The sequence below is a fragment of the Coregonus lavaretus genome (genome assembly GCF_964263955.1).
Source record: "Coregonus lavaretus genome assembly, chromosome: 10".
NCBI lineage: Eukaryota > Metazoa > Chordata > Actinopteri > Salmoniformes > Salmonidae > Coregonus > Coregonus lavaretus.
In genome coordinates, this window is record NC_139997.1 from 58,158,646 (window position 1) to 58,181,295 (window position 22,650).

A 22,650-nucleotide genomic window follows, 5' to 3' on the forward strand; every position below is an offset into this window, starting at 1 on the left:
CTCCAAACTCCACTATGGCCAAGACCAAAGAGATGTCAAAGGACACCAGAAACAAAATTGTAGACCTGCACCAGGCTGGGAAGACTGAATCTGCAATAGGTAAGCAGCTTGGTTTGAAGAAATCAACTGTGGGAGCAATTATTAGGAAATGGAAGACATACAAGACCACTGATAATCTCCCTGGATCTGGGGCTCCACACAAGATCTCACCCCGTGGGGTCAAAATGACCACAACAACGGTGAGCAAAAATCCCAGAACCACACGGGGGGACCTAGTGAATGACCTGCAGAGAGCTGGGACCAAAGTAACAAAGCCTACCATCAGTAACACACTACGCTGCCAGGGACTCAAATCCTGCAGTGCCAGACGTGTCCCCCTGCTTAAGCCAGTACATGTCCAGGCCCGTCTGAAGTTTGCTAGAGTGCATTTGGATGATCCAGAAGAGGATTGGGAGAATGTCATATGGTCAGATGAAACCAAAATATAACTTTTTGGTAAAAACTCAACTCGTCGTGTTTGGAGGACAAAGAATGCTGAGTTGCATCCAAAGAACACCATACCTACTGTGAAGCATGGGGGTGGAAACATCATGCTTTGAGGCTGTTTTTCTGCAAAGGGACCAGGACGACTGATCTGTGTAAAGGAAAGAATGAATGGGGCCATGTATCGTGAGATTTTGAGTGAAAACCTCCTTCCATCAGCAAGGGCATTGAAGATGAAACGTGCCTGGGTCTTTCAGCATGACAATGATCCCAAACACACCGCCCGGGCAACGAAGGAGTGGCTTCAGAAGAAGCATTTCAAGGTCCTGGAGTGGCCTAGCCAGTCTCCAGATCTCAACCCCATAGAAAATCTTTGGAGGGAGTTGAAAGTCCGTGTTGCCCAGCGACAGCCCCAAAACATCACTGCTCTAGAGGAGATCTGCATAGAGGAATGGGCCAAAATACCAGCAACAGTGTGTGAAAACCTTGTGAAGACTTACAGAAAACGTTTGACCTGTGTCATTGCCAACAAAGGGTATATAACAAAGTATTGAGAAACTTTTGTTATTGACCAAATACTTATTTTCCACCATAATTTGCAAATAAATTCATAAAAAATCCTACAATGTGATTCTCTGGATTTTCTTTTCTCATTTTGTCTGTCATAGTTGACGTGTACCTATGATGAAAATTACAGGCCTCTCTCATCTTTTTAAGTGGGAGAACTTGCACAATTGGTGGCTGACTAAATACTTTTTTTCCCCACTGTATGTACAGTTGAAGTCAGAAGTTTACATACACCTTAGCCAAATACATTTAAACAGTTCTTCACAATTACTGACATTTAATCCTAGTAAAAATTCCCTGTCTTAGGTCAGTTAGGGTCACCACTTTATTTTAAGAATGTGAAATGTCAGAATAATAGTAGAGAGAATTATTTATTTCAGCTTTTATTTATTTCATCACATTCCCAGTGGTTCAGAAGTTTACATACACTCAATTAGTATTTGGTAGCATTGCCTTTAAATTGGTTAACTTGGGTCAAACATTTTGGGTAGTCTTCCACAAGCTTCCCACAATAAGTTGGGTGAATTGTGGCCCATTCCTCCTGACAGAGCTGGTGTAACTGAGTCAGGTTTGTAGGCCTCCTTGCTCGCACACGCTTTTTCAGTTCTGCCCACAAATTTTCTATAAGATTGAGGTCAGGGCTTTGTTATGGCCACTCCAATACCTTGACTTTGTTGTCCTTAAGCCATTTTGCCACAACTTTGGAAGTATGCTTGGGGTCATTGTCCATTTGGAAGACCCATTTGCGACCAAGCTTTAACTTCCTGACTGATGTCTTGAGATGTTGCTTCAATATATCCACATAATTTTCCTTCCTCATGATGCCATCTATTTTGTGAAGTGCACCAGTCCCTCCTGCAGCAAAGCACCCCCACAGCATGATGCTGCCACCCTCGTGCCTCACGGTTGGGATGATGTTCTTTGGCTTGCAAGCATCCCCCTTTTTCCTCCAAACATAACGATGGTCATTATGGCCAAACAGTTCTATTTTTGTTTCATCAGACCGGAGGACATTTTTCCAAAAAGTACGATCTTTGTCCCTATGTGCAGTTGCAAACCATAGTCTGGCTTTTTTATGACGGTTTTGGAGCAGTGGCTTCTTCCTTGCTGAGCGGCCTTTCAGGTTATGTCGATATAGGACTCGTTTTACTGTGGATATAGATACTTTTGTACCTGTTACCTCCAGCATCTTCACAAGGTCCTTTGCTGTTGTTCTGGGGTTGATTTGCACTTTTCGCACACCAAAGTATGTTAATCTCTAGGAGACAGAACGCGTCTCCTTCCTGAGCATTATGACGGCTGCGTGGTCCCATGGTGTTTATACTTGCGTACTATTGTTTGTACAGATGAATGTGGTACCTTCAGGCGTTTGGAAATTGCTCCCAAGGATGAACCAGACTTGTGGAGGTCTACAATATTACTTCTGAGGTCTTTGCTGATTTCTTTTGATTTTACCATGATGTCAAGCAAAGAGGCACTGAGTGTGAAGGTAGGCCTTGAAATACATCCACAGGTACACCTCAAATTGACTCAAATGTTGTCAATTAGCCTAGTAGAAGCTTCTAAAGCCATGACATCATTTTGTGGAATTTTCCAAGCTGTTTAAGGGCACAGTCAACTTAGTGTATGTAAACTTCTGACCCACTGGAATTGTGATACAGTGAATTATAAGTGAAATAATCTGTCTGTAAACAATTGTTTGAAAAATTACATGCACAAAGTAGATGTCCTAACCGACTTGCCAAAACTATAGTTTGTTAACAAGAAATTTGTGGAGTGGTTGAAAAACGAGTTTTAATGACTCCAACCTAAGTGTATGTAAACTTCCGACTTTAACTGTACATATAATTAGGAATAAAGTGACAGATAACAAATAGTAGCAGCAGCGTATGTGATGAGTAAAAAAAAAAGTTGGTGCAAAAAGGGTCATGCAGATAGTCCGGGTAGCCATTTCACTAACTATTTAGCAGTCTTAGGGCTTGGGTGTAGAAGCTGTTCAGGGTCCTGTTGGTTCCAGACTTGGTTCATCGGTACCGCTTGCTGTGTGGTAGCAGAAAGAACAGTCTATGACTTGGGTGGCTGGAGTCTTTGACAATTTTTAGGGTCGTCCTCTGACACCACCTGGTATAGAGGTCCTGGATGGCAGGGAGCTCGGCCCCAGTGATGTACTGGGCCATACGCACTACCGTATGTAGCACGTTGCGGTCAGATGCCAAGCAGTTGCCATACCAAGCATTGATGCAGCCAGTCAATATGCTCTCAATGGTGCAGCTGTATAACTTTTTGAGGATCTGATGGCCCATGCCAAATCTTTTCATCCTCCTGAGGGGAAAGAGGCATTGTCGTTTCCTCTTCACGACTGTGTTGGTGTGTTTGGACCATGATCGATCCTTAGTGATGTGGACACTGAGGAACTTGAAGCTCTCTACCCTCTCCACTACAGCCCTGTCGCTGTGAATAGGGGGTGCTCGGCCCTCCGTTTCCTGTAGTCCACAATCAACTCCTTTGTCTTGCTGACGTTGAGGGAATTGTTGTTGTCCTGGTACCACACTGCCAGGTCTCTGACCCACTCCCTGTAGGCTGTCTCATTGTTGTCGGTGATCAGGCCTACCACAATCGTGTTGTCGGCAAATTTAATGATGGTGTTGGAGTTGTGCGGGGCCACGCAATCGTGGGTGAATAGGGAGTACAGGAGGGGACTAAGCACGCACCCGAGGGTCAGCATGGCGGATGTGTTGTTGCCTACCCTCACCACCTGGGGGGCGGCCCGTCCAGGATTCAGTTGCAAAGGGAGGTGTTCAGTTCCAGGGTCCTTAGCTTAGTGATGAGCTTGGAGGGCACTATGGGGTTTAACGCTGAGCTGTAGTCAATGAACAGCATTCTCACGTAGGTGTTCCTTTTGTCCAGGTGGGGCCGTGTGGAGTACAATAGAGATTGCGTAATCTGTGGATCTGTTGGATCTTGAATAGGCTTCAATGTTGTGATCTTTGACACGGGCAGGGAATAACTAGTGAGACTGCTGGTGGTGGTACTGTAACTGGAGCAGTGGAATAAAACAGAAAGAAAAAAACATCTCTCCTCCAAGATATGCACCATCCATTCATCTTTTTCATCCGCTGAAAAACGAATAGTCTGATGTCCCTGACGTTACATACAGAATTAGGGAATATACTAGCATAGTGGTGGTACTGTCTGAAGAAATTAAAGAAATAGAAATGATCTCCTATAAAATATGCACCATCCATGGTCCTTCATGATCGTGTCTGAACAGCGTCTGATATCCCTAACATTACACACACAGTGAGAATATGAATGCTGCCATTAATAAAGCTGTGTGATGCTTTCAGGTGGGTCTTATTCATTAGCCAACACAAAATAAATTTAATCCGCAGGTGCAAGGAATTAACACCTAATTAGTGCTATAGAGGAGAAGGGGATGAGGTGTGTGTGTGTGTGTGTGTGTGTGTGTGTGTGTGTGTCAGTGAAGGAACTGGGCTCTCGCATCATTTGAACACCAGAATACTCTGATGTTCTTAATTCTATCCTGACCTGAAGGTTTGAAAGATCTTACATACAGAAGAAAGTGAAGGATGGAACTTCAATAGCATTACTGTAAGTTAATGAGTTTCTATTTGAATGTATGGCCAGTGGCCACCGAACCTTGTAGACCTACTGCATGGTAACAAACTGTAGGCTCCAGTATTGGACCATCAGCTTGCTTTCTGGAGTCATTACCATACCTGTATTCTACATGGTAGCTGGTAGAGTTAAACTAGCCACTAACAGAAGTCAACCCTCCTTAACATAAGCCATCTTCCACCTCATTTCCATAGTAATTTATGCAATCACTTACCCACCGGCAGAGAGAGTGGTGCTGGGAATTTTAAGTACGTCATTAGCACAATAAACAATATTTATGAAAGCTTTTCTTTGATTAATATGGCAATGAATCCAGGAAGTTAGAGATGTTATTATGTCATCCACTTCACTAGAAATTAGGATGCTTTGACTGCGAGTGTCACGCCAACCCTTGTGTACTGAACGCTAATGAATATGAACCCTTGTGTACTGAACGCTAATGAATATGAACCCTTGTGTACTGAACGCTAATGAATATGAACCCTTGTGTACTGAACGCTAATGAATATGAACCCTTGTGTACTGAACGCTAATGAATATGACATTTATTGAATGCTGAAAGACTTCAGACTTCTCTACACCTTTTAAAAAACAGCTGTTCTGTTCTATACAGTATCTAGTAAGCCCCTTTCTGTTAGTCTCTCTCTCTTAATCCTGTTCAGCATGTAATGAATGAAGAAATGAATGAATGGATGGATGGATGGATGGATGAATAAATAAATGGATGGATTAATGAATGAACAAACATTATTGAATAAACTGTATGTACTCAAATCTGTTCTGCACTAAAGCGAACTGTATGGTGTGTGTGTCTCTTTGTTGTTATAGTGATTTAACTAATAGTGAGTAAGTGACCAGAATGAAAGATATGGCATGTTAGCTCACCAATAACATCAATCGCATCCCCCTCTCCTTCTCTTCCAGGCCATGAAGTTGGTGTCCAAGAAGAAGCTGATGAAGCAGTATGGATTCCCACGTACGTGTCACACGGTTTGGCCTTTACACATTCAACACTCCTTAGGTCTCTGGTCCTCTGGAGCTCAGTTGGTGACTTTGATTTCCGGTACCACCCACACGTAAAAAAATTTATACACGCATGACTGTAAGTCATGTTGGATAAAAGCGTCTGCTAAATGGCATATATTATATCATTACAATCCAGCTCGAAGGATACAGATAGGAACTTAAGTAGTGTGACCACATGTTCCAGATTGTGCGGGACAGTCACACGTTTTAGCCCTTTGTCCCGTGTCCTGCAACTAAACAATCATGTCCTGCATTTTATCAACAAATTAAAACACCACTAATTTACAAACAAAGGTTGATTTGTCCTATATTTCAGTCATACATTCCAACCTGTCTCTTGGGGTTGCACTTTATGACAAGATATAGTTGAAATCGGAAGTTTACATACACTTAGGTTGGAGTCATTAAAACTCGTTTTTCAACCACTCCACAAATGTCTTGTTATCAAACTATAGTTTTGGCAAGTCGGTTAGGACATCTACTTTGCGCATGACACAAGAAATGTTTCCAACAATTGTTTACAGACAGATTATTTCACTTATAATTCACTGTATCACAATTCCAGTGGGTCAGAAATTTACATACACTAAGTTGACTGTGCCTTTAAACAGCTTGGAAAATTCCAGAAAATGATGGCATGGCTTTAGAAGCTTCTGATAGGCAATTGGAGGTGTACCTGTGGATGTATTTCAAGGCCTACCTTCAAACTCAGTGCCTCTCTGCTTGACATCATGGGAAAATCTAAAGAAATCAAGACCAAGACCTCAGAAAAATATGTGTAGACCTCCACAAGTCTGGTTCATCATTGGGAGCAATTTCCAAACGCCTGAAGGTACCACGTTCATCTGTACAAACAATAGTACGCAAGTATAAACACCATGGGACCACGCAGCCGTCATACCGCTCAGGAAGGAGACGCGTTCTGTCTCCTAGAGATGAACCTACTTTGGTGCAAAAAGTGCAAATCAATCCCAGAACAACAGCAAAGGACCTTGTGAAGATGCTGGAGGAAACAGGTACAAAAGTATCTACAGTGAGGGAAAAAAGTATTTGATCCCCTGCTGATTTTGTACGTTTGCCCACTGACAAAGAAATTATCAGTCTATAATTTTAATGGTAGGTTTATTTGAACAGTGAGAGACAGAATAACAACAAAAAAATCCAGAAAAATGCATGTAAAAAATGTTATAAATTGATTTGCATTTTAATGAGGGAAATAAGTATTTGACCCCTTCTCAATCAGAGAGATTTCTGGCTCCCAGGTGTCTTTTATACAGGTAACGAGCTGAGATTAGGAGCACACTCTTAAAGGGAGTGCTCCTAATCTCAGTTTGTTACCTGTATAAAAGACACCTGTCCACAGAAGCAATCAATCAATCAGATTCCAAACTCTCCACCATGGCCAAGACCAAAGAGCTCTCCAAGGATGTCAGGGACAAGATTGTAGACCTACACAAGGCTGGAATGGGCTACAAGACCATCGCCAAGCAGCTTGGTGAGTAGGTGACAACAGTTGGTGCGATTATTCGCAAATGGAAGAAACACAAAAGAACTGTCAATCTCCCTCGGCCTGGGGCTCCATGCAAGATCTCACCTCGTGGAGTTGCAATGATCATGAGAATGGTGAGGAATCAGCCCAGAACTACACAGGAGGATCTTGTCAATGATCTCAAGGCAGCTGGGACCATAGTCACCAAGAAAACAATTGGTAACACACTACGCCGTGAAGGACTGAAATCCTGCAGCGCCCGCAAGGTCCCCCTGCTCAAGAAAGCACATATACATGCCCATCTGAAGTTTGCCAATTAACATCTGAATGATTCAGAGGAGAACTGGGTGAAAGTGTTGTGGTCAGATGAGACCAGAATGGAGCTCTTTGGCATCAACTCAACTCGCCGTGTTTGGAGGAGGAGGAATGCTGCCTATGACCCCAAGAACACCATCCCCACGTCAAACATGGAGGTGGAAACATTATGCTTTGGGGGTGTTTTTCTGCTAAGGGGACAGGACAACTTCACCGCATCAAAGGGACGATGGACGGGGCCATGTACCGTCAAATCTTGGGTGAGAACCTCCTTCCTTCAGCCAGGGCATTGAAAATGGGTCGTGGATGGGTATTCCATCTTGACAATGACCCAAAACACACGGCCAAGGCAACAAAGGAGTGTCTCAAGAAGAAGCACATTAAGGTCCTGGAGTGGCCTAGCCAGTCTCCAGACCTTAATCCCATAGAAAATATGTGGAGGGAGCTGAAGGTTCGAGTTGCCAAACGTCAGCCTTCGAAACCTTAATGACTTGGAGAAGATCTGCAAAGAGGAGTGGGACAAAATCCCTCCTGAGATGTGTGCAAACCTGGTGGCCAACACAAGAAACGTCTGACCTCTGTGATTGCTAACAAAGGTTTTGCCACCAAGCACTAAGTCATGTTTTGCAGAGGGGTCAAATACTTATTTCCCTCATTAAAATGCAAATCAATTTATAACATTTTTGACATGCGTTTTTCTGGATTTTTTTGTTGTTATTCTGTCTCTCACTGTTAAAATACACCTACCATTAAAATTTTAGACTGATCATTTCTTTGTCAGTGTGCAAACGTACAAAATCAGCAGGGGATCAAATACTTTTTTCTCTCACTGTATATACACAGTAAAACGAGTCCTATATTGACATAACCTGAAAGGCCGCTCAGCAAGGAAGAAGCCACTGCTCCAAAACCGCCATAAAAAGACAGACTACGGTTTGCAACTGCACATGGGGACAAAGATCGTACTTTTTGGAGAAATGTCCTCTGGTCTGATGAAACAAAAATAGAACTGTTTGGCCATAATGACCATCGTTATGTTTGGAGGAAAAAGGGGAATGCTTGCAAGCCGAAGAACACCATCCCAACCGTGAAGCACGAGGGTGGCAGCATCATGCTGTGGGGGTGCTTTGCTGCAGGAGGGACTGGTGCATTTCACAAAATAGATGGCATCAAGAGGAAGGAAAATTATGTTTATATATTGAAGCATCATCTCAAGACATCAGTCAGGAAGTTAAAGCTTGGTCGCAAATGGGTCTTCCAAATGGACAATGACCCCAAGCATACTTCCAAAGTTGTGGCAAAATGGCTTAAGGACAACAAAGTCAAGGTATTGGAGTGGCCATCCAAAGCCCTGACCTCAATCCTATAGAAAATGTGTGGGCAGAACTGAAAAAGCGTGTGCGAGCAAGAGGCCTACAAACCTGACTCAGTTACACCATCTCTGTCAGGAGGAATGGGCCAAAATTCACCCAACTTATTGTGGGAAGCTTGTGGAAGGCTACCCGAAACATTTGACCCAAGTTAAACAATTTAAAGGCAATGCTACCAAATACTAATTGAGTGTATGTAAACTTCTGACCCACTGGGAATGTGATGAAAGAAATAAAAGCAGAAATAAATCATTCTCTGTACTATTATTCTGACATTTCACATTCTTAAAATAAAGTGGTGATCCTAACTGACATAAAACAGGGAATTTTTACTAGGATTAAATGTCAGGAATTGTGAAAAACTGAGTTTAAATGTATTTGGCTAAGGTGTATGTAAACTTCCGACTTCAACTGTATCTCTAGACATTTAACCACTGAGGTATATAATTATAAACCCACCCAAACTAGGCCTATTTGTCATATGAGAATGATCAATGAAATCATCACCAGGTAGCCTATTGTTCTGGCAAAGATGTGTCTGTAGCAGATTGCTAAACTGTATTTTATATGGATAATATTAACGTAGGTAGGCTACTCTGTTTTTGCCAGGAAAACCCATAGAAAATTAAACAACCCCTTTCTGGTCACTAATCTGGATATGTTCACTGCCTTTGCGCGCCAATGCTGATGACTGGTCATTGGTCAACAGTCAAGACAAGCAAATCTTTGGTTCTGAAGCAGAGATTAGATGTTTTTGAAACAAGAATTTGGTGCAATGCCGTAGGCCTATGTTAGTGACCAGATCGAATAAGCAAAAGTAGTAATATAAAATACAAATGGTAGGCTATATGTAGCCTATTAAAATATGTATACAAAAATCTAATTCAGTTTCACACTCGCTACACTGTGTAAGCTACACTAGTCTGTCTCATGAATGTCCCTCAAAATCATTCCCTTGTCCCCATAATTGGTTTTTTAAATGTGGTCACCCTAATCTTAAACAGTGGCATTACTCCTGTATACGTTTTCTCATGTACCCAGATATGAGTGATTGTAACTTGACTTGTTGACTGGTGAAAATATAATAATTGACTTGTGTCTCACATATGCTTTGTGAGACTGCTAACAGGGACTTTGTTGTGGAGGATGTTGATTATGGTGCTTTTAACTAACTTGCCTTTCTTAATTGCGCCTGAAAAACATTTTATTGAATTTAATGGAATTGTCAGCTGACGTAAGGTTGGTGGTTTGTGTGGTTGTTGTGATTCCCTGCAGGACGCCCCCCTCCCAGAGGACCTAAGGCAGCGGTCCAAGGAGAGCAGCCCAAAGTCCTAGGCCCCCTGGAGAGGGTCTACCAGGAGATTGCCATACTCAGGAAGCTGGACCATCTCAACATAGTCAAACTGGTGGAGGTGAGGGGAGAGCCTACCCAGCTAGCACATAACGTTCTGAGAACCATATGTTTCTTAAAGCTTGGTGAGAGCATGGTTGTCCTATGCTTATTTTTATAACCTTCCCACAACTTTCTGGGAATGGTGCAGGATAGTTACTTGGCTTTGGAACATTCTCAGCACATTTAAGGAACATGACAAAAAACTTTGTTTTATTGGTATTTCATTACTTTAACAGAACGTTTCTTTAAAAGTTCAAACATGGTTACATTTAATAAAATTTTGAGTAATGTTCCAGCGACGTTCTCCAACTGGTTTGACATAGGGAATGTTCTCAAATAGTTGAGAGAACATTAAGAAAACAACGTTCTTCTGTGGAAATGTCAGTACTTCTGCGTAACGTTTCCTACAGGTTTTCTAAGAATGTTATTTAAAAATATTTTTAACCCTTTGACACGTACGAACAAATGGGTGTGATCATTCTACAGTTGTCCCTGCAACGTATACTCAAACGGGTGTGATTAGAACACTTTTTTAGAACGTCCAGTTACGATTGATGCAACAGTCAGCGTTTGAGCTGGCCACACAGTTTCTGTACAGAAACATTTTGCACAAACAGTCTTTACAACATTATGTCCTCAATATGAGCAGTTTATTTTTGGATGCAATGTTCAGACATTCACAGAGATAGCAACAGCATAACACAATTCTCATCCAAACCGGAAAATGAAGGCTACATTAGTTTTAGTGCTAGCTTGGAATGTGACCTAACACAAGCGGTCATATTTAGCTAACTCTGGACTGACAGAAACCGTATATGAATTAGCTAATAGCAATTACTATTTACAATTCATCACATCACGGGTGATCTCACCAGTGATCGAAATAATTGAGGAAAACACTTTCTAAAAATCAAAAGTAATCCGACCATGGGTAGTTTGTGCACGCCGCCATTTTTTTTTTTTTTGCATCAACCAAAGATTAGAAGAGGAGACAAGATGAGTTTGGTCTGTTTGCAGTATGCATGTTGATGGGGGTGTGTCATCTGCCATCATTCGCTTCCGGAAGTTTACTTGAAAGACGAGTGAACCATCCCTTCACCTCGTTTTGTTATAACATCTTTGTTCTGACAGACGTTTACGTCACAACCAGAATGCATTGTATGATGTCAACAAACATGGCGCCACACATAGCTAGCAATTAACTTAGCATTAGCTAATCATAATCAGTACAACCTTCAAAAAAGTATTTTACACACATTATATGTGTCCATTACAATCTATGCAAGAATCGGAATGCATGATTTGTCACCAGTACTTGAAAACATGTGAATAAAACAGTAAATACATTATGCTCCATACATACACTACCGGTCAAAAGTTTTAGAACACCTACTCATTCAAGGGTTTTATTTATTTTTACTATTTTCTACATTGTAGAATAATAGTGAAGACACCAACGCTATGAAATAACACATATGGAATCATGTAGTAACCAAAAAAGTGTTAAACAAATCAAAATATATTTGAGATTTGAGATTCTTCAAATAGGCACACTTTGCCTTGATGACAGCTTTGCACACTCTTGGCATTCTCTCAACCAGCTTCATGAGGTAGTCACCTGGAATGCGTTTCAATTAACAGGTGTGCCTTCTTAAAAAGTAATTTGTGGAATTTCTTTCCTTTTAATACATTTGAGCCAATCAGTTGTGTTGTGACAAGGTAGAGGGGGTATACAGAAGATAGCCCTATTTGGTAAAATACCAAGTCCATATTATGTCAAGAACAGCTCAAATAAGCAAAAAGAAACAACAGTCCATCATTACTTTAAGAAATGAAGGTCAGTCAATACGGAACATTTCAAGAACTTTGAAAGTTTCTTCAAGTGCAGTCGCAAAAACCACTCCAGGACCTTGAAATGCTTCTTACGAAGCCACTCCTTCGTTGCCCGGGCGGTGTGTTTGGGATCATTGTCATGCTGAAAGACCCAGCCACGTTTCATCTTCAATGCCCTTGCTGATGGAAGGAGGTTTTCACTCAAAATCTCACGATACATGGCCCCATTCATTCTTTCCTTTACACGGATCAGTCGTCCTGGTCCCTTTGCAGAAAAACAGCCCCAAGGCATGATGTTTCCACCCCCATGCTTCACAGTAGGTATGGTGTTCTTTGGATGCAACTCAGCATTCTTTGTCCTCCAAACACGACGAGTTGAGTTTTTACCAAAAAGTTATATTTTGGTTTCATCTGACCATATGACATTCTCCCAATCCTCTTCTGGATCATCCAAATGCACTCTAGCAAATTTCAGACGGGCCTGGACATGTACTGGCTTAAGCAGGGGGACACATCTGGCACTGCAGGATTTGAGTCCCTGGCGGCGTAGTGTGTTACTGATGGTAGGCTTTGTTACTTTGGTCCCAGCTCTCTGCAGGTCATTCACTAGGTCCCCCCATGTGGTTCTGGGATTTTTGCTCACTGTTCTTGTAATCATTTTGACCCCACGGGTGAGATCTTGCATGGAGCCCCAGATCAAGGGAGATTATCAGTGGTCTTGTATGTCTTCCATTTCCTAATAATTGCTCCCACAGTTGATTTCTTCAAACCAAGCTGCGTACCTATTGCAGATTCAGTCTTCCCAGCCTGGTGCAGGTCTACAATTTTGTTTCTGGTGTCCTTTGACAGCTCTTTGGTCTTGGCCATAGTGGAGTTTGGAGTGTGACTGTTTGAGGTTGTGGACAGTTGTCTTTTATACTGATAACAAGTTCAAACAGGTGCCATTAATACAGGTAACGAGTGAAGGACAGAGGAGCCTCTTAAAGAAGAAGTTACAGGTCTGTGAGAGCCAGAAATCTTGCTTGTTTTTAGGTGACCAAATACTTATTTTCCACCATAATTTGCAAATAAATTCATAAAAAATCCTACAATGTGATTTTCTGGAGAAAAAAATTCTCAATTTGTCTGTCATAGTTTACGTGTACCTATGATGAAAATTACAGGCGTCTCTCATCTTTTTAAGTGGGAGAACTTGCATAATTGGTGGCTGACTAAATACTTTTTTTCCCCACTGTACATGTGGTTGAGTTGTCAACTAATGTGAATTCAATGTGTAATCAACCCAAAATGTCACCCTGTCATTGGATTTAGGTTAAAAATTGGGTGGAAAAAAGACATTTCCTTACGCTGATGACTTTTTGCAAATCCAATCAGTTTTCCACATTGATTCAATGTCATCACATTTAATATTTGGATTGAAATGACGTAGAAACAACATTGATTCAACTAGTTTTTGCCCTAGTTTTTGTTATTTTTTTTTCTCCAGTTTATGCTTTGGCCACAAATATGAGTATTGGACGAGTCAATAACATTATTTCAAATCAAATCAAATCAAATCAAATTTTATTGGTCACATGCGCCGAATACAACAGGTGCAGACATTACAGTGAAATGCTTACTTACAGCCCTTAACCAACAGTGCATTTATTTTAAACAAAAAAGTAAGAATAAAACAACAACAAAAAAAGTGTTGAGAAAAAAAGAGCAGAAGTAAAATAAAGTGACAGTAGGGAGGCTATATATACAGTAAAATAAAGTGACAGTAGGGAGGCTATATATACAGGGGGGTACCGTTGCAGAGTCAATGTGCGGGGGCACCGGCTAGTTGAGGTAGTTGAGGTAATATGTACATGTGGGTAGAGTTAAAGTGACTATGCATAAATACTTACTTAACAGAGTAGCAGCAGCGTAAAAAGGATGGGGTGGGGGGGCAGTGCAAATAGTCCGGGTAGCCATGATTAGCTGTTCAGGAGTCTTATGGCTTGAGGGTAGAAGCTGTTGAGAAGTCTTTTGGACCTAGACTTGGCACTCCGGTACCGCTTGCCGTGCGGTAGCAGAGAGAACAGTCTATGACTAGGGTGGCTGGAGTCTTTGACAATTTTGAGGGCCTTCCTCTGACACCGCCTGGTATAGAGGTCCTGGATGGCAGTGAGCTTTGCCCCAGTGATGTACTGGGCCGTACGCACTACCCTCTGTAGTGCCTTGCGGTCAGAGGCCAAGCAGTTGCCATACCAGGCGGTGATGCAACCAGTCAGGATGCTCTCGATGGTGCAGCTGTAGAATTTTTTGAGGATCTGAGGACCCATGCCAAATCTTTTTAGTCTCCTGAGGGGGAATAGGCTTTGTCGTGCCCTCTTCACGACTGTCTTGGTGTGTTTGGACCATGATAGTTCGTTGGTGATGTGGACACCAAGGAACTTGAAGCTCTCAACCTGTTCCACTACAGCCCCGTCGATGAGAATGGGGGCGTGCTCAGTCCTCTTTTTTTTCCTGTAGTCCACAATCATCTCCTTTGTCTTGGTCACGTTGAGGGAGAGGTTGTTGTCCTGGCACCACACGGCCAGATCTCTGACCTCCTCCCTATAGGCTGTCTCATTGTTGTCGGTGATCAGGCCTACCACTGTTGTGTCGTCGGCAAACTTAATGATGGTGTTGGAGTCGTGCCTGGCCATGCAGTCATGGGTGAACAGAGAGTACAGGAGGGGACTGAGCACGCACCCCTGAGGGGCCCCCGTGTTGAGGATCAGTGTGGCAGATGTGTTGTTACCTACCCTTACCACCTGGGGGCGGCCCGTCAGGAAGTCCAGGATCCAGTTGCAGAGGGAGGTGTTTAGTCCCAGGATCCTTAGCTTAGTGATGAGCTTAGAGGGCACTATGGTGTTGAATGCTGAGCTGTAGTCAATGAATAGCATTCTCACGTAGGTGTTCCTCTTGTCCAGGTGGGAAAGGGCAGTGTGGAGTGCGATAGAGATTGCATCATCTGTGGATCTGTTGGGGCGGTATGCAAATTGGAGTGGGTCTAGGGTTTCTGGGATTATGCTGTTGATGTGAGCCATGACCAGTCTTTCAAAGCACTTCATGGCTACAGACGTCAGTGCTACGGGTCGGTAGTCATTTAGGCAGGTTATCTTAGAGTTCTTGGGCACGGGGACTATGGTGGTCTGCTTGAAACATGTTGGTATTACAGACTCAGTCAGGGACATGTTGAAAATGTCAGTGAAGACACTTGCCAGTTGGTCAGTGGATATGAGTTATTTGGATATGAGTTAACATAATATGCATTTTTTTAGAGCAATTTCCACTGGGCAGTTACTTTAAAAGTCTTATTAAAACATTCAGTGAACGTTTTAAAGGGAAACTTCACAATTGTTCTACTTCATATTCATCATCTCCAGCACCAACCCAACATCAACATACAGTATGTGAAAATGGTGTGTTTCTATGTTTTGTAGTAAAAAAGATAAGAGGAAGATAAGTGTTTCCAATGACATAATCTGTGTTATTTGTGTGATTTTGACCAATTGTGAGTAGGCATTGCCTACTAATTGTCTACTAATTGGTTGATGATGTAAAAAAATTGGTTGATGATGTCAACAACCTCCAAATAACCTTTACATTTCATTCTTACTGTTAAGAAAATGTTCAATAATAACCATAACAAAACTTTCACAATATTTAGAGAATGTTCTAAGAATATTTAATTACCTTAAAATAACCTATTATTTCCATTCTCAGAGCGTTCATAAAACCTCCCAGGACAACTTTCACGAAACCAGAGTAAAACTCTAGAACCTCCCAGAAACCTAAAAATGTATGTTCCCAGAACAGGCAAAATGTTCACTTCTGTTCTCAGAATGTAAAAAAAAAACGTTCCGTTTAACAGTCAGGAAACTTATGGCTTCATTCCCACAACAATGTTAAACCAAAAACATACATTCCCACAACTTCCAAGGAACCAAATGTGCTAGCTGGGAAGGAGTGTACTGTATATGGGATAGGGTGCCATTTGGGATGCAACCAAGTACTGCGCTGCTTACCACAGTGGCTTATGTAAAGGAGATGGGAATAGATGGGAGAGGCACTGATTTAGAGAGGAGCGACAGACAAGCACCGCACTGACCCTCTTTCTCCTCTCCCCAGTAACATTATCAGAGTGCTCTTCAATCACAGGCAGATGGCGGGGGCTCCCAGACGTAATTGGGTTCCTCATCAGAGCAGGATGGAGGGCTAGGTGTTGGTGGAGAGAGGGCTCGGGGAGGGCTGGGACTGGAGTTAGTGGGTGGCACCATGCCAGGCCCGCCAGTCATAATGAGTTTACAGTGAAAGGAGGGCAGGGTGGAGGCACTGGAGATGGGATGGAGTCAGTGGGTGGCCATGGATACCTCTGGGGCTCCTAGCAGCACTGTGCCAGTCAGTCGTAATGAGTTTACAGTGAAAGTGGAGCTCCTCTTAGCTTAGTGTTTCAACTCTACAGCTCCATCCCAGAGCAGCCAGCCGCCCTCCTTTCCCAGGGCCGGATTAAGAAATAATATGTATGTGTATATAGATTGCGTATAGGCTTGTGTCCCACATGAATCTTCTCTTTGTGCCATACTGGGTACAAATGCCTTCTGTTTCATTTTTCTGTATTTATTTATCTGCATATGTTATGTATGTATGTATGTATGTATGTATGTATGTATGTATGTATGTATGTATGTATGTATGTATGTATGTATGTATGTATGTATGTATGTATATATTTTTATTGCTCTAGGGATATAATTATTGTTTGGATAACCTTATTTACTGTTATTATGTATGGATTTTTATCTTACATTTTTTCACTCTTTATGCGATGCGCACTGCAGAGAACACCGGAAGAAGAATTATCACTGAATTATTACAGTTAATTATTGTAATGTTTGTTTATGTATCAATTAATCCCATTAAGGGATAGGTTGCCAACTGGCGATTTGACACAAAAATAAAATGTAATTCATTCATTCAACAATAGCCCAGGCCAATGAAGCGACACAGATTGTACAATATTAGGAGGCAAAATACTGTATATATATTATAGGCTACAGTAGGCTACTAAATACAATTTCCAGTGGCAAACTGACTCACCTAATGATGAAGATAAAGCCATAGGCTACTACTCACGGTGATGGCCGATGCGCTCCTCTTGGCAATAGCCTATCTCAAGATGAGCTACAATGCTGCTGTTGCAAAAAAAATTGAGTTGTTGAGAACAATTTTTAAAAATTAGTTCTACTGACAGATTAGTCCTCTCTATTCAGCGGTAGACATTTGCTTTCCAAACTGAACGTTTTTCCTGCGATTGTATTTAGAAATGTGCAAAAGGCAAACAGACAGCTGCAACCAACCATAGAAATATAATCCATAAATGACAGTTCCCATTCAAGTCAAGACTGGCAGCCATGAGTTTAAAATTGCCAGGGTAAGAGGTTCCAAAACCCTTCTATGGATTATACAGTGGCTTGTGAAAGTATTCACCCCCCTTGACATTTTTCCTATTTTGTTGCCTTACAACCTGGAATAAAAAATGAATTTTTGGGGGTTTATATCATTTGATTTACACAACATGCCTACCACTTTGAAGGTGCAAAATAATTTTGGGTGAGAAAAAAACAGAAAACTTGAGCGTAAATAACTATTCACCCCCCCCCCCCCCCCCGTCAATACTTTGTAGAGCCACCTTTTTCAGCAATTACAGCTGCAAGTATATTAGGGTATGTCTATAAAAGCTTGGCACATCTAGCCACTGGGATATTTGCCCATTCTTCAAAGCAAAACTGCTCCAGCTCCTTCAAGTTGGATAGGTTCCTCTAATGTACAGCAGTCTTTAAATCATACACCAAATTCTCAATTGGATTGAGGTCTGGGCTTTGACTAGGCCATTGCAAGACATTTAAATGTTTCCCCTTAAACCACTCAAGTGTTGCTTTAGCAGTATGCTTAAGGTGAACCTCCATCCCAGTCTCAAATCTCTGGAAGACTGAAACAGGTTTCCCTCAAGAATTTCCCTGTATTTAACGGCATCAATCATTCCTTCAATTCTGACAAGTTTCCCAGTCCCTGCCGATAAAAAAACATCACCACAATATGATGCTGCCACCACCATGCTTCACTGTGGGGATGGTGTTCTCGGGGTGATGAGAGGTGTTGGGTTTGCGCCAGACATAGCGTTTTCCTTGATGGCCAAAAAGCTCAATTTTAGTCTCATCTGACCAGAGTACCTTCTTCCATATGTTTGGGGAGTCTCCCACATGCCTTTTTCTTTAAGCAATGGCTTTTTTTCTGGCCACTCTTCCGTAAAGCCCAGCTCTGTGGAGTGTACGGCTTAAAGTGGTCCTATGGACAGATACTCCAATCTCCGCTGTGGAGCTTTGCAGCTCCTTCAGGGTTATCTTTGGTCTCTTTGTTGCCTCTCTGATTAATGCCCTCCTTGCCTGGTCCGTGAGTTTTGGTGGGCGGCCCTCTCTTGGCAGGTTTGTTGTGGTGCCATATTCTTTCCATTTTTTAATAATGGATTTAATGGTGCTCTGTGGGATGTTCAAAGTTTCGTATATTTTTTTAGAACCCTGATCTGTACTTCTCCACAACTTTGTCCCTGACCTGTTTGGAGAGCTCCTTGGTCTTCATGGTGCCGCTTACTTGGTGGTGCCCCTTGCTTAGTGGTGTTGCAGACTCTGGGGCCTTTCAGAGCAGGTGTATATATACTGAGATTATGTGACAGATCATGTCACACTTAGATTGCACACAAGTGGACTTTATTTAACTAATTATGTGACTTCTGAAGGTAATTGGTTGCACCAGATCTTATTTAGGGGCTTCATAGCAAAGGGGGTGAATTCATATGCATGCAACACTTTTCCGTTATTTATTTTTTAGATTTTTTTTAAACAAGTTATTTTTGGGGGGACTATTTTGTGTATGTCCAAATAAAAATCAATTTAAATTACAGGTTGTAATGCAACAAAATAGGAAATACGCCAAGGGGGATGAATACTTTTGCAAGGCACTGTATGTCTATGGCCACAATGCAACAAGCTGTATATTTGGTCCCCCCACGAGCCTGGGCCCAGGGGGCTTCAGCCCCGATAATCCCCTGCATTAATCAGACCCTGCCTCCTGTCCTCCTCTTTCTCTCCTCCTCACACACTTCTCTCGTCCTTTCCCCCTCCCCTACTTCTCCTCTTCCCCTTTCTCTCCTCTCTCCTCCTCTTTCTCTGTCGTCCTATCCCCCCCTGAAAGTTATAATAGTACAATGCACACGGTGCAATGTTGAAAATTGGGTAGTGCATCAGCAGTTTTCCTCTTGTCATGTTAGTCATTGCAGACCTTAGATAGCTATTTATAACTTGTCAGAAAAGTCCAGATGAACTAGCCCATGTCAGCTAAAATTTTTTAGCTAGGTGATTTTGCGATCACATGAACACACATAAGACATGGAAAAATGTGTAGAATAGCAGGAAATTCGCTTTAAAACTGCAAAATGTTATTTCCATCCCATGGCAAAATTTTTTTGAAGAAGAAAGCAGGAAATGAGCTTTAAAATGGCGCGGGATGTTCCCCAATGATGTAAGGGGGGCCCGAGTGAAACCGTTTGAGAACCACTGTTCTACAGTACCAGGCCTGGGTTGAGTCTGGGATGGAATTGTATTAATAGTGCTTCACTAATTAATCTTACAGCCAATATTGGATTCTAGACCAGTAAAATGTTCTTATTATGCTCAGAACCTTTATCTTCTAATAAAAGATTAAAGTCTGCTAGAGGAAAATGTAAAACATAACGTGGCAATTACATTTGTCACAGATGGTTAGTACAATGATATAGTACAGATATTAATATCCTCCAATGAATACTTGTTATGTTGCATTCTTCAGTGTAATGCTAATGCCATGTCCTTATACTATAGGGTCTGTTGTGTATTCTATTATATGATGTATTCCTGATGATGTATTATCATTGAAATCAGGAATGTAGACAGGCTCAAAAACAACTTCCGTCTCGCTTCCGCATTGTCTCCGTGCTGCTGTGCTGTTTGTTGCTACTTGGCTACCTGCCAAACTATTCACGTTTTACTTTTAATAAACGTTTAATCAATCTCTGTGTTCAACAAATTTACCAACTTTTTAGTTTTGTCCTCACTCATCTTTTTTCGTTAAACTTTTTCACCCCGGACGTTTTATCCCGAGACAGAAGAGTCATTTTCCTGTGCGTTTTTGCTGCCAATTTTACTTTATTTTCCTTTTTTCCATCGCAACTTTTTTCCCTCATTCAACTTTTTCACTCCGGACGCTTTATCTGGACATGGTTCGTCAACATCTTCAACAGCCGAAGCTAAGTAGTAACATTAACATGATGTCTTCTAATTGCAGTCGCTGTACTCATAATATACAGGAGAACGATCGCCTTACGGCGAGAATAGCTGTGCTACAAGCCCAGCTTCAGACGCAATCGTTAGGCAAGGGTAATTTCAGTGTAGGAAAGGAAGAAACAGCGTCTGTGCCACCAGTAAGTACAGATAGTAACGTTAGTATAAATCCCCCCGCACAGTCCCCGCAGCCGGACAACTTTCTCATGGCTTCTGGAGGGAAATACCGTTGGAATGCTCAACCGGTGTCGCTCATTCAGCCGACAGAAACTTTCAACCGGTTTTCCCCATTATGTAGCGAGTCTGAGTCTGAGTCTTCTCTTGTCTCTACTCCTCCCGTTACGGGGTCTGAGACGCCGAAGGCTCCCACCATTAGCTCTGACAAATTGAAAACCCTAGTCATTGGCGACTCCATTACCCGCAGTATTAGACTTAAAACGAATCACCCAGCGATCATACACTGTTTACCAGGGGGCAGGGCTACCGACGTTAAGGCTAATCTAAAGATGGTGCTGGCTAAAGCTAAAACTGGCGAGTGTAGAGAGTATAGAGATATTGTTATCCACGTCGGCACCAACGATGTTAGGATGAAACAGTCAGAGGTCACCAAGTGCAACATAGCTTCAGCGTGTAAATCAGCTAGAAAGATGTGTCGGCATCGAGTAATTGTCTCTGGCCCCCTCCCAGTTAGGGGGAGTGACGAGCTCTACAGCAGAGTCTCAGCACTCAATCGCTGGTTGAAAACTGTTTTCTGCCCCTCCCAAAAGATAGAATTTGTAGATAATTGGCCCTCTTTCTGGGACTCACCCACAAACAGGACCAAGCCTGACCTGCTAAGGAGTGACGGACTCCATCCTAGCTGGAGGGGTGCTCTCATCTTATCTACCAACATAGATAGGGCTCTAACTCCTCTAGCCCCACAGTGAAATAGGGTGCAGGCCAGGCAGCAGGCTGTTAGCCAACCTGCCAGCTTAGTGGAGTCTGCCAATAGCACAGTCAGTGTAGTCAGCTCAGCCATACCCATTGAGACTGTGTCTGTGCCTCGACCTAGGTTGGGCAAAACTAAACATGACGGTGTTCGCCCTAGCAATCTTATTAGGATAAAGACGTCCTCCATTCCTGCAATTATTGAAAGAGATCGTGATACCTCACATCTCAAAATAGGGTTACTTAATGTTAGATCCCTCACTTCAAAGGCAGTCATAGTCAATGAACTAATCACTGATCATAATCTTGATGTGATTGGCCTGACTGAAACATGGCTTAAGCCTGATGAATTTGCTGTGTTAAATGAGGCCTCACCTCCTGGTTACACTAGTGACCATATTCCCCGTGCATCCCGCAAAGGCGGAGGTGTTGCTAACATTTACGATAGCAAATTTCAATTTACAAAAAAAAAAATGGCGTTTTCGTCTTTTGAGCTTCTAGTCATGAAATCTATGCAGCCTACTCAATCACTTTTTATAGCTACTGTTTACAGGCCTCCTGGGCCATATACAGCATTCCTCTCTGAGTTTCCTGAATTCCTATCAGACCTTGTAGTCATAGCAGATCATATTCTAATTTTTGGTGATTTTAATATTCACATGGAGAAGTCCACAGACCCACTCCAAAAGTCTTTCGGAGCCATCATCGACTCAGTGGGTTTTGTCCAACATGTCTCTGGACCTACTCACTGCCACAGTCATACTCTGGACCTAGTTTTGTCCCATGGAATAAATGTTGTAGATCTTAATGTTTTTCCACAAAATCCTGGACTATCGGACCACCATTTTATTACGTTTGCAATCGCAACAAATAATCTGCTCAGACCCCAACCAAGGAGCATCAAAAGTCGTGCTATAAATTCTCAGACAACACAAAAATTCCTTGATGCCCTTCCAGACTCCTTCTGCCTACCCAAGGACGTCAGAGGACAAAAATCAGTTAACCACTTAACTGAGGAACTCAATTTAACCTTGCGCAATACCCTAGATGCAGTTGCACCCCTAAAAACGAAAAACATTTGTCATAAGAAACTAGCTCCCTGGTATACAGAAAATACCCGAGCTTTGAAGCAAGCTTCCAGGAAATTGGAACGGAAATGGCGCCACACCAAACTGGAAGTCTTCCGACTAGCTTGGAAAGACAGTACCGTGCAGTACCGAAGAG

General features: G+C 42.2%; 1 protein-coding gene across 1 annotated transcript in view; it reads left to right on the forward strand.

Moving 5' to 3' along the window:
• The window catches only part of LOC311136158 (calcium/calmodulin-dependent protein kinase kinase 1-like), a gene marked incomplete at its 3' end in the record, with an annotated part of 86,117 nt that overhangs the window by 28,502 nt on the left and 34,965 nt on the right, over nucleotides 1-22,650 (forward strand). Inside the window, exons 4-5 of the mRNA XM_084170248.1 lie at nucleotides 5,614-5,665; nucleotides 10,165-10,301. Of these exons, the coding sequence (XP_084026374.1) occupies nucleotides 5,614-5,665; nucleotides 10,165-10,301 (189 nt within the window). The remainder of the gene's footprint in view (nucleotides 1-5,613; nucleotides 5,666-10,164; nucleotides 10,302-22,650) is intronic.